The sequence below is a fragment of the Piliocolobus tephrosceles genome, chromosome 13 (genome assembly GCF_002776525.5).
Source record: "Piliocolobus tephrosceles isolate RC106 chromosome 13, ASM277652v3, whole genome shotgun sequence".
NCBI lineage: Eukaryota > Metazoa > Chordata > Mammalia > Primates > Cercopithecidae > Piliocolobus > Piliocolobus tephrosceles.
Window position 1 is genome coordinate 46026956 of NC_045446.1, and position 10574 is coordinate 46037529.

Sequence of the window (10574 nt, forward strand, 5' to 3'; positions counted from 1 at the left end):
CCGGCTAATTTTTTGTATTTTTAGTAGAGACGGGGTTTCACCGTGTTAGCCAGGATGGTCTCGATCTCCTGACCTCGTGATCCGCCCGTCTCGGCCTCCCAAAGTGCTGGGATTACAGGCTTGAGCCACCGCGCCCGGCCTTTTTTTTTTTTAAACCACAAGTAGTTTTAGATCATCAATTACTTCTTTCACCAGACTTGATTTTAAATGACTTTTGGCTATTCCAAAAAGTCAAATCTTTTGTTCTTCAGAGAATGAATATTTGCTATACTGGTATCTTCAAAAATAGGTCAAATATTTTAAAATTAATTTCACTGAATTTAATTCTAAAAGTTGGAGTAGGAATACTAGTTCTAGAAAAAACTGAGCAACTTGGCATTGATGGTAGCTAGGTATATTGCTTTGTGATGTGTGTAGATATGGACGGTCACTATATATAGCCCTAGACACTCATTATTTTAAGAGTAATAGTCACTGATGTATTAATTATATGTTCCTTTGTCTTATTTAAAACCTTTAATATGCTTTGCCTCCCAATTTGATTTTAAGGTTCTTAAAAGTAGAGATTGCATCTCTTGTTCTTTTATCTGTTTCTCCTACAATGCTTAACAAACATTGGGCCTTGCACATAATAGGTCCACACAGTAGGTAAGTGACTGATGATTTCTGAATGAGCATGTTCATAAATTGAATATTTCCATCTAAGAGAGAAAGTTTGGAAAAGGGTATGCTTTGTATTTCAGAAATGGCAAGTTCCAATCCTGTGTATGTGGAGATGGAAGAAGGAGATCTACCAACAAGGTTAAAGTTACTAGATGACAAGGTTCCTTTTGATAGTCCGTTGTTGGTTGTTTATGCTACCCGGTAAGTTGTCCTGTATATTGTTTTTATGAACTAAAGCACATGCTTTTTTTGTGTGTATTTTAGTCTCTAATGTGTTACTCATTTGCATATGAGGCAGCTTCTGTTAGTATATTTATTTTCATTTGTAGTAAGTAACCTAAATGTAACCAAGTTATTTCACTGAAATTAGAGATTAAAGTGTTTTGTTTTTAAATGCAGGTTGTATGAGAAGTTTGGGGAATCTGCTCTTCGATCCTTAATCAAGTTCTATCCATCCATTTTGCCCTCGGATATCAAACAACTTTGTCATCATCATCCTGCTGATTTTTTGGCTTATTTAGACAGTCTGGTGAAATCAAGGCCTGAAGATCAGCGGTGAGAAGGAGAAGATATTTGCAGACTCTCCTTTCTTTTGATAGGGCATTGTTTCTCTTTTATAAGCAGGTGTCACATTGTTACTGTTAATTACCAAGGGGTTGAGGCACCTACTATGGAAGAGGAGGATTTGGGCAGCCTTGTAACATTCTGCCACATGTCACAGCACACATCACAAATGTGCATGTACCACACTTCTTCTCTCCCTCTCAGAGATTCTCAGATCAGTGCAAAATTAATCCCTTGATTCAGGGCCTGGACTAAGAAGATAAGCTTCTTATTGTCTTTGCAGTGAGTAGATTCACTGCTACCTTTTTATTGACATAGATCTCAGTTGTAGCTCTTCTCTTTTTAGGCTGATGTCTGATTTTCTATCTCCCCATGGTTATAACACTTGTGACCTGTGCCTCTGGCTTATTAGACTAGCAGCTTCCTCCTTTCTTCTTTTGGTTGGTTCACATTTGCCACAATGTTGCCCAAGCTGGATGCAGTGGCTATTCACGGGTGTGATCTTAGCATACTACAGCCTCAAACTACGGCCTCAGTGATCTTCCTACCTTGGCCACACTAGTTTTTATTTGTCTCTTTCTTTCTTTCCTTTTTTTTTTTTTCTTTTTTGGCCCTTTGACATTTTCCTTGTTATCTTGGAGCATAGTCGCCAGCATTTCTAGACATTTTGTAGCAGAAGAGTCTTCAGGTTATTTCTTCTACTGTATTCATCTCTTAATCAGGTTTTCTTCACACTCCCCACATTTTATGTTTCCTTTCTTAGCGTGAAGATTGGTGACTTTTTTCCCAACTTTCTCTTAGGTCATCTTTTCTTGAGTCCCTTCTGCAACCAGAGTCTTTAAGGTTGGATTGGCTGCTTTTGGCAGTGTCCCTTGATGCTCCACCAAGCACCAGCACAATGGATGATGAAGGTTATCCCAGGTACAGAAGAAGTCCTCTTTCTTTCTTTCTTTCTTACTTTTTTTTTTTCTTTTTTTTGGAGACAGGATCTCTGTCGCCTAGGCTAGAATGTGATGCTGAGATCATGACGTCCTGCAGCCTTGACCTCCTAGGCTCAGGTGATTCAACCCTCTCACCTTAGCTTCCTGAGTAGCTGGGAATACAGGAGCACGCCTCTCTGCCTGGCTAATTTTTTGTACAGATGAGATTTCGGGATATGGCCCAGGCCGATCTCGATCTCCTGGGCTCAAGCGATCTTCCTGCCTTGGCCTCCCAAAGTACTGGGATTACAGGCGTGAGCCACTGCACCTGGCTAGGAGTCTTATTTCTAAGGATTAAGCTCCAGTGCTCCTTTGGAATGGAACTGGTTTATTCACATATGGCATTCTGGGCTCACTTTAGGAATAGCTATGGAAGAGACTGACCCAAGTCATGGTAGTAATGAGATGAAGTATATTTCTTAGTGGTTCTGAAATTATTTGGGGTCACCCTATAAGAATCTGATGATTCCTTTTAGAAAAATGCAGTCTTGCAAAATTGTGCACAACTGACCCCCTGCAGGTTTTTCATGGGCCCACATTAAGAGACCTTGATGATAGCCTGTGAGAGGGTAAAACTGGGTTGGGGGGTTAGGGAGATAGGTATGTAAGTGTTTTCTTCCTAAACATTTGTCAAGGAATTTCTAGACATAACCTGACCTGATTTAGGACTTTAAAAATAAAATTCAGGCAAACTACACACTGCTACTTGTGTCAGAACTGTTCCTTGTGTTTTCCCCCAGGAGAAACTTCTTAAAAGACCCCCAAATGCCAGTCTTACATTCCTAGCAAAAAGTCTAGAAGGATATGCAGTAGTTATCTGTGAGTGATGGAATGGTAGAATTAAAAGAAGAACAAATAATTTATTTCTTTTGCTTTTGATTACCTAAAGTATCAAAAAAGAATTTCTTTTGCTTTTGATTACCTGAAGTATCTAATCTTTAAAAATAAACAGGTTTTAGGAAAAATATCTGTTTTTAATTTTTCAAAAGCCAAATAGCAATGTTTTTAAAATGTAGTAATAGAATGCAGTTAAACTCTATTCTTACCTATTAGGTGTTTAGTAAGCATTTTCTAGAGTTTATTTCCTATCTGATTTACTGATTCTTTTTCATTTCATAGGCCTCATTCACACTTACTTTCCTGGGGTTACAGTCAGCTGATCCTTCATCTAATTAAGCTTCCTGCAGATTTTATAACCAAAGAGAAAATGACAGACATCTGCAGGTCTTGTGGGTAAGTGAGAATTTTCTTAGAAACTGAAGTTAAGATTAAAAACATTTCAGTTAACAACCTTATAGTTAAGGGTCTGAATTTATACACATTATTATTTGGGGAGTCTCTTTGCTATTTAAAAGCACTTTTTTGTTTTAAGTGATCGTAAATTAAACGTGTTTTTTCCATTTAAATTTCGTGCTTTTTTTTTTTTTTTTGTATAGCCTTTTGCTAATTCCCCTCCACTCCCTCTGCTTAGTTGCCAGCCCCAGTTCTCAGGCATGTGGATAGTATTTCATTAAGCACCAGATTGTGTGATACCAATTATAATTGATACAGGCTTTTATAATTAATATAGTAAGAGAGAGATCAAAATGGGCTCAATAGAATCGCTGGTGAAGGACTCAGGGAGGAGGTGAGATTTTGGAGATAAAACCTCAAACCTGGGTAGGATTTGTATTTATAAAGGAGCCAGGAGAGGGTGAGTTAGGTGAGAGAGAGCAAGGGTGTGGAAAACTGACATTGCTTATTATCCACATCACACTTCAGTCAGTTATTTATTGCCTGGTGATGCTGCCTTATGGCTCCACCTGGATTATAAACTTTTGGAGATAGCGACTTGTGTCTTTCTTTTCCCTCATAATGTCTATATCTAATTTGTATAGTGGTAGGCATTTGATACATATTTGTTCGTTGATAATGAGGGCTGAGTCTGGCCAGGTGGTGGGTGACAAGATAATGCAGGACCTTGAAAGCTGGCAGAAGTATTTGGTTATCAGTAGAGACCCTTTTAGACCAAACTTTTTGGTGCAAAAATTGCATAATGAAAGTGGAGCTTTCTAGAGATCATTTCTGACGTCATACATGAGAAGGCTGGAGACAGAAGGCCAGCTAGGAAGCTGTTGGAGTGATTCAGATATGAGTGGATTGGTGATTAGTGGGGCAGCAAAAGGAGCACATCCAGTGGGCATTTCAAAGGAAAATGCAGTGGGACATGCTGATACTGGATATGGCAAATGAAGGAGGGGGAAGAGTCAAGGAAGACTTCCAAGGTTTGAATGTTTGGAGAAGAAACATGCTAGGTTTATGTTGAATTTTAAAGTTTATAAAGTGAATAAATTTTAAATGCCTTGTAATTGGAGCTTGGCCTCAAATGTCAGCATTTGTTGCTAGTTTTTTTGTTTTTTTTCCATAGATCAGGGTCATCTAATATAACTTGCTATGATAGTGGAGATATTCTACTGAACTGTCCAATGGTGGCCACTAGCCACGTGTAGCCATTGACTACTTGAAATGTGAATATGTTAACTGAAGAACTGACCTTCAGATGTTATTTACTTTTAATTAATTTAAATTGAAATAGCCACTTGTGACTGTGTCTGCTGTTTTGGACAGCACAGCTCCGGATAAATTTATGGCCTTTTATTCCTTTCTTCAACTTTGGTCTCTTTAAAGTTTCTGGCCTGGATATCTAACTCTCTGTTTGGAGCTGGAGAGAAGAAGAGAGGCCTTCACCAATATTGTGTATCTGAATGATATGAGCCTGATGGAAGGGGACAATGGTATGTCAATCCTAACTGGTTACTCTTGGTTGTCAATTTTTAGAAGTTACTCCAGACTTCTCAACAAAAAAAATTTGGTGAACCTTTCAATGATCATAATTTAATATATAATTTTACTTGTCACATTTGTGGAGTTTTTTTTTGTTTGTTTTTGTTTTTTGTTTTTTACCTATAGCCCTTGATACGTTACGAAATCACAATTAAGAATAAACTACAGGCAACTTTTCTATTTCATGAGTGCCTACTATGTGTTAGACACTATACTGTGTGCTTTCCATATGTTGTTTTAAATGAGATAAACTCTGGGGATAGTTACTATTATTTCTACTTTCCAGATAACTGAGGTACAGAAGGGACAGTTAATTGGCCCAAAATCACACAGCTACTAATAGTAAATGCTGGAGCTGGGGTTCAGACCAAGGACTTCCTCCAAAATGTGTGCTTAGGCTTTTTTTTTTTTTTTAATTTCTCATTAATTAAAGATGATTCTGGCCAGGCATGGTGGCTCACGCTTGTAATTCCAGCACTTTCAGAGGCCGAGGCGGGTGGATCACCTGAGGTCAGTAGTTTGAGACAAGCCTGGCCAACATGGTGAAACCCCGTCTCTACTAAAAATATAAAAATTAACTGGGCATGGTGGCTTATGCTTGTGATCCCAGCTACTTGAGAGGCTGAGGCAGGAGAATTGCTTGAACCTGGGAGGCGGAGGTTGCAATGAGCTGAGATCGCACCACTGCACTCCAGCCTGGGCAACAGAGTGCCCCCCCCCCAAAAAAAAGGTGTTTAGTAGGGCAGCAAAAGGAGCACATCCAAGTGGGCATTTCAAAGGAAAATGCAGTGGGACATGCTGTTACTGGATATGGCAAATGAGGGAGGGGGAAGAGTCAAGGAAGACTTCCAAGGTTTGAATGTTTGGAGAAGAAACATGCTAGGTTTGTGTTGAATTTTAAAATTGGTCTCAGAAAAAAAAAAAGGAAAAGAAAAATTCATTGAATTCATCAAGTTCTTTCCTGTGTCACATTGTCTTCCGTGTTTCCTTTATCAGAAGTGTAGGCCTCTTTATTTCTGATGGCCTCTACTCCAAGTTTTCACATTATGTGGGCCCCATGCATATGTCCTCTAAGCTTGTCTCATCTTTTAGCTTTCTGCTTCAATGTCACTTCCTCATAGAGCCCTTATCAGCCATTCTCTCTGATGCTTCCTTGTTCTTTTTTTTTCATAGTGCTTAGCATACTTTATAAGTATATATTTACTTATGTGTTTAAGTTTTGTTTCCTACACTATACTGTAAGCTCCACAAGAGTACAGTGATTGTGTCTCTTTTGTTCATCATTACATATCCAGTGCCTAGCATAGGATATGCCATGGGTAATTACTGAGTGGTTGAAAGAATTCTGAAGCTGCCCGGGTGTGGTAGCTCATGCCTATAATCCCAACACTTTGGGAGGCTGAGGTGGGAGGATTGCTTGAGCTCAGGAGTTCAAGACCAGCCTGGGCAACATGGTAGTGAGACGCTGTCTCTCTTTAAAAAAAAAAAAAATCAAAGTTAATTTTGTGACTTCTCTTTCTCATGAACAATTTATACAACAAATTTGCAGAAAACAACTTGTGTTAGGGTGATGAGATTATGTTCTTGAATATTTTTATGTTTTGGCATTAAACATTTTCACAGTTTTGACCATCTCTTGTATCCAGTCAGTGTGCTAAGAGTGGTCAAACTGACATTTCCCTGTGTGTGTTTAGGTTGGATCCCAGAGACTGTGGAGGAATGGAAGCTTCTCCTTCATCTCATACAGAACAAGAGCATGAGGCCAGCCCCCCAGGAGTCACTAAATGGGAGCCTCAGTGATGGGCCTTCCCCCATCAACGTGGAGAATGTGGCACTTCTGTTAGCTAAGGCCATGGGCCCAGATCGGGCTTGGTTACTGCTACAGGAATGTGGTCTGGCCCTTGAGTTGTCAGAGAAGTTTACCAGAACCTGCGATGTCCTGAGGATTGCCGAGAAAAGGCAGAGGTAATACTAGTTTGTCCTACCCTCTGCATGGTACTTGGAGAAGGTAGAATGCCAGACATTCAGAGGTAGATGTGGAGATCGGTTAGTCCCGACCCATCACTAACATGAGGAGACTGAGACTGAACTGGTAATTAAAGGAAGAGGCTAAAGTAATATTTCATTCACAGTCATGACCAAGATGCTGTTCAGATTCACCGGAATAATCTGATGTGTCCTTGATTCTTTAAAAATATTACTGGTACCAGGCTGGTCGTGGTGGCTCACGCCTGTAATCCCAGCGCTTTGTGAGGCCGCAGTGGGCGGATCACGAGGTCAAGAGATTGAGACCATCCTGGCCAACATGGTGAAACCCCATCTCTGCTAAAAAAAAAAAAAAAAAATACAAAAATTAGCTGGGCGTGTTGGTGCGTGTCTGTAGTCCCAGCTACTTGGGAGGCTGAGGCAGGAGAATCGCTTGAACTCAGGAGGTAGAGGTTGCAGTGAGCCGAGAATGTGCCACTGTACTCTAGCCTGGTGACAGAGTGAGATTCCATCTCCAAAAAAAAAAAAAAAAAAAAATTACTGTACCTGGCTGGGTACAGTGGCTTATGCCTGTAATCCCAGCACTTTGGGAGGCTGAGGCAGGTGGATAACCTGAGGTCAGGAGTTCGAGACCAGCCTGACCAACATGGTGAAACCCTGTCTCTACTGAAAAAAAAAATTCAAAAAAATTAACTGGACGTGGTGGCGGACATCTGTAAATCCCAGCTACTCAGGAAGCTGAGGCAGGAGAATCACTTAACTCAGCAGGCGGAGATTGCAGTGAGCCAAGATCATGCCATTGCACTCCAGCCTGGGCAACAAGAGTGAAACTCTGAAAAAAAAAAAAAAAATTACCAGATACCTAATGTCTCAGTCTTTGTGTGTGTGTGTGTGTGTGTGTGTGTGTGTGTGTGTGGTATAATACACATAAAATTTATCATCTTAACAATTTAAAAATGTTCAGCTCAGTGGTATTAAGTATATTCACATTGTTTTGCATCCAGTCTCTAGAACTTTTTCATTTTGCAAAACTGAAACTCTACACCCGTTAAACAGCAACTTCCTTCCTCTACTAACCCCTGGCAACCACAGTTCTACTTCCTGATTTTATTAATTTTACTATTCTAAATACCTCATCTCAGTGGAATTAGTACATTTATCCTTTTGTGACTGGCCTATTTCACTGAGTATAGCATCCTAAAGGTTTATCCATGTTGTAGCATGTGTCAGAATTTCCTTTCTACTTAAGGCTGAATAATACTCTGTTTTATATATATGCCACCTTTTGTTTATCCATTCATCTGTTGACAGACACTTGAATTGCTTCTGCTTCCTGGGTATCGTGAATAATGCTGCTATGAATATGAGTATACAAATATGTCTTCCAGACACTACTTTCAGTTCTTTTGGGTTTATACCTGAAAGTGGAATTCTGGAATCATATGATAATTCTATTTTTAATGTTTTGAGGAACTACCATACTGTGCTGTAGAGACTGCACCGTTTTACTTTCCTGCTGGCAGTGCACTAGGGTTCCAGTTTCTCCATGTGCTAGCCCTACACTTGTCATTTTCTGTTGTTTTTTGTTAAATAGTAGCTATCCCAGTGGGTGTCAGGTACTATCTCATTTGGTTTTGATTTGCATTTTTCTAGTGATTAGAGATGTTGAACATCTTTTCATATGCTTATTGACCATTTATATAATTGTCTTTGGAGAAATACCTATTCAAGTCCTTTGCCCATTTTGAATCGGGTTGGATGTTTTTGTTGTTGTTGCTGTAAGAGTTCTCCGATATTCTGGATATTAATCCCTTGTCAGATATATGATTTGCAAATATTTTCTTCCATTCTGTAGGTTGCCTTTTCACTCTGTGGATTGTGTCTCTTGATGCACAGAGTCAGTCAACTTTTTGAATCCTCTGAAACTCTGTAGTTTTTAAGTTTTCTGTGAAGAATGAACAATGACAACTAAATTTGCTTGTTTCTTATTTGGGATTTCAGGGCTCTGATACAAAGCATGCTTGAAAAATGTGATCGGTTTCTCTGGTCCCAGCAGGCCTAGTGGGAGAAGATTCAGCAGGATGTTACAACATTTTGAGAAAAACTAAATCATGCTCCTGAACCTTCTGAATGCATTTGTTATTGAAGGAAAGATACCACCCCCAAATCCTGCCATCTTACTGGGGCCACTTTTGTCAGTGTCTGTACCCTTGGCGTTGGCATCTGTGACTCTTTATCCATGACCTCAGTGTTTCTTAACCAAAGTGTACTCAGCATTTCTTAACCAAAGTTGAATTTTGAAAAGAGTCAGTCCTTGTTTGCTGGAATTAGAATGTTAATATCCTAATATTATTCCGAACTACGTATCAATTGCTTGTTGCTAGTGGATTAGAGAGATTCTTTTCTTACTGTGGCTTCCATGTTGGGAGCAGAAGCTTTTCATCCTGGTCACATGAAGACAGATAGTATTATTGCCTGGGGTTGGGTTAATTTTATATCTTGTCTGACACAATATTGAAATTACTGAAATAAGACCTTGTATAGTGGAATTAACAAACCCAAAATAAGTAGAACACTGAAGATTTGAATTTGATATTTAAGTAAAATGGGACTGGGTGCAGTGGCTCAGGCCTGTAATCCCAACCCTTTGGAAGATAGGGAGGATCACTTGAGGCCAGGAGTTCAAGACCAGCCTGGGCAACATAGTGAGAACTCATCTCTACAAAAAATTAAAAAATTAGCTGGGCATAGTACTTGCGGCCAGGAGGTCCAGGCTGCAATGAGATATGTTTGTGCCATTGCACTCCAGTCTGGGTGACAGAGAAAGACCCTGTCTGAAAAATAAATTAAATAAAATATCTTCATATATAAATTAAGCTAATTTAAAATATTTTCTCTGTGTTTATTTAATATTTTCTAATCTGAACCTGTATATAGCTGACTGATTCATTCGTAGAAATGTGTTATCTGTAATCTTTCCTAAGCAGAGTAGCCCACAAGAATCATGCACTTTTTAAAATTATTTCTAAGAAGCCATAACAAAGCTGTGTACTAATAAAGACTGCAGCAAGCACTTGTATTATTTAAATTATGTAAGTAGATTGTCATTTGTCAGGCTCCTGTACATTTACGTAGCATGTTATATTAATAATAAATGTAAAGTTTGACTAAAGTTTTCATTTGAACAGAATGTAGACAGGAGGTTTATTGTGAGCATTTTTGCTGAAAGGTGTGGAGTAAGTAAAGTGTTGGATACACTGAACAATTCAACTTTTTTTCATTTGTAACACAACCAGAGAATATGGACACAAATCACTGTTAAACTTTCACATTACTCCTAGATATGATGCAACCATATGGATTAAAGAGATTGTCAGGGAAAGGAGAATTCTTAGAATTCTGGGAAGTAGTCTACAGCCATACCACCCTGAACATGCCCAATCTCATCTAATCTCGGAAGCTAAGCAGGGTCGGGCCTGGTTAGTACTTGGATGGGAGAATTCTGGGAAGTATGGAAAACCTTCCCACTAGCATAATTTGCCTTTTGGCTCTATTGGA

At 39.2% G+C, this 10574-nt stretch overlaps 1 protein-coding gene across 14 annotated transcripts in view; it reads left to right on the forward strand.

Annotated features, from left to right (window-relative positions):
- HPS5 (HPS5 biogenesis of lysosomal organelles complex 2 subunit 2) overlaps nt 1–10278 on the forward strand; it is a 46090-nt gene extending 35812 nt beyond the window's left edge. For 12 of the 14 annotated variants that reach the window (XM_023230771.2, XM_023230763.2, XM_023230769.2 and 9 more), the window contains 7 exons: nt 744–864; nt 1063–1218; nt 2029–2148; nt 3327–3440; nt 4875–4981; nt 6725–6995; nt 9018–10278. In XM_023230771.2, the coding sequence (XP_023086539.2) occupies nt 744–864; nt 1063–1218; nt 2029–2148; nt 3327–3440; nt 4875–4981; nt 6725–6995; nt 9018–9078 (950 nt within the window). In that variant the 3' untranslated portion in view covers nt 9079–10278. The remainder of the gene's footprint in view (nt 1–743; nt 865–1062; nt 1219–2028; nt 2149–3326; nt 3441–4874; nt 4982–6724; nt 6996–9017) is intronic. The other 2 variants (XM_023230770.3, XM_023230765.3) reach the window with 1 other exon arrangement.
- The last annotated feature ends 296 nt before the right edge of the window (nt 10279–10574 follow it).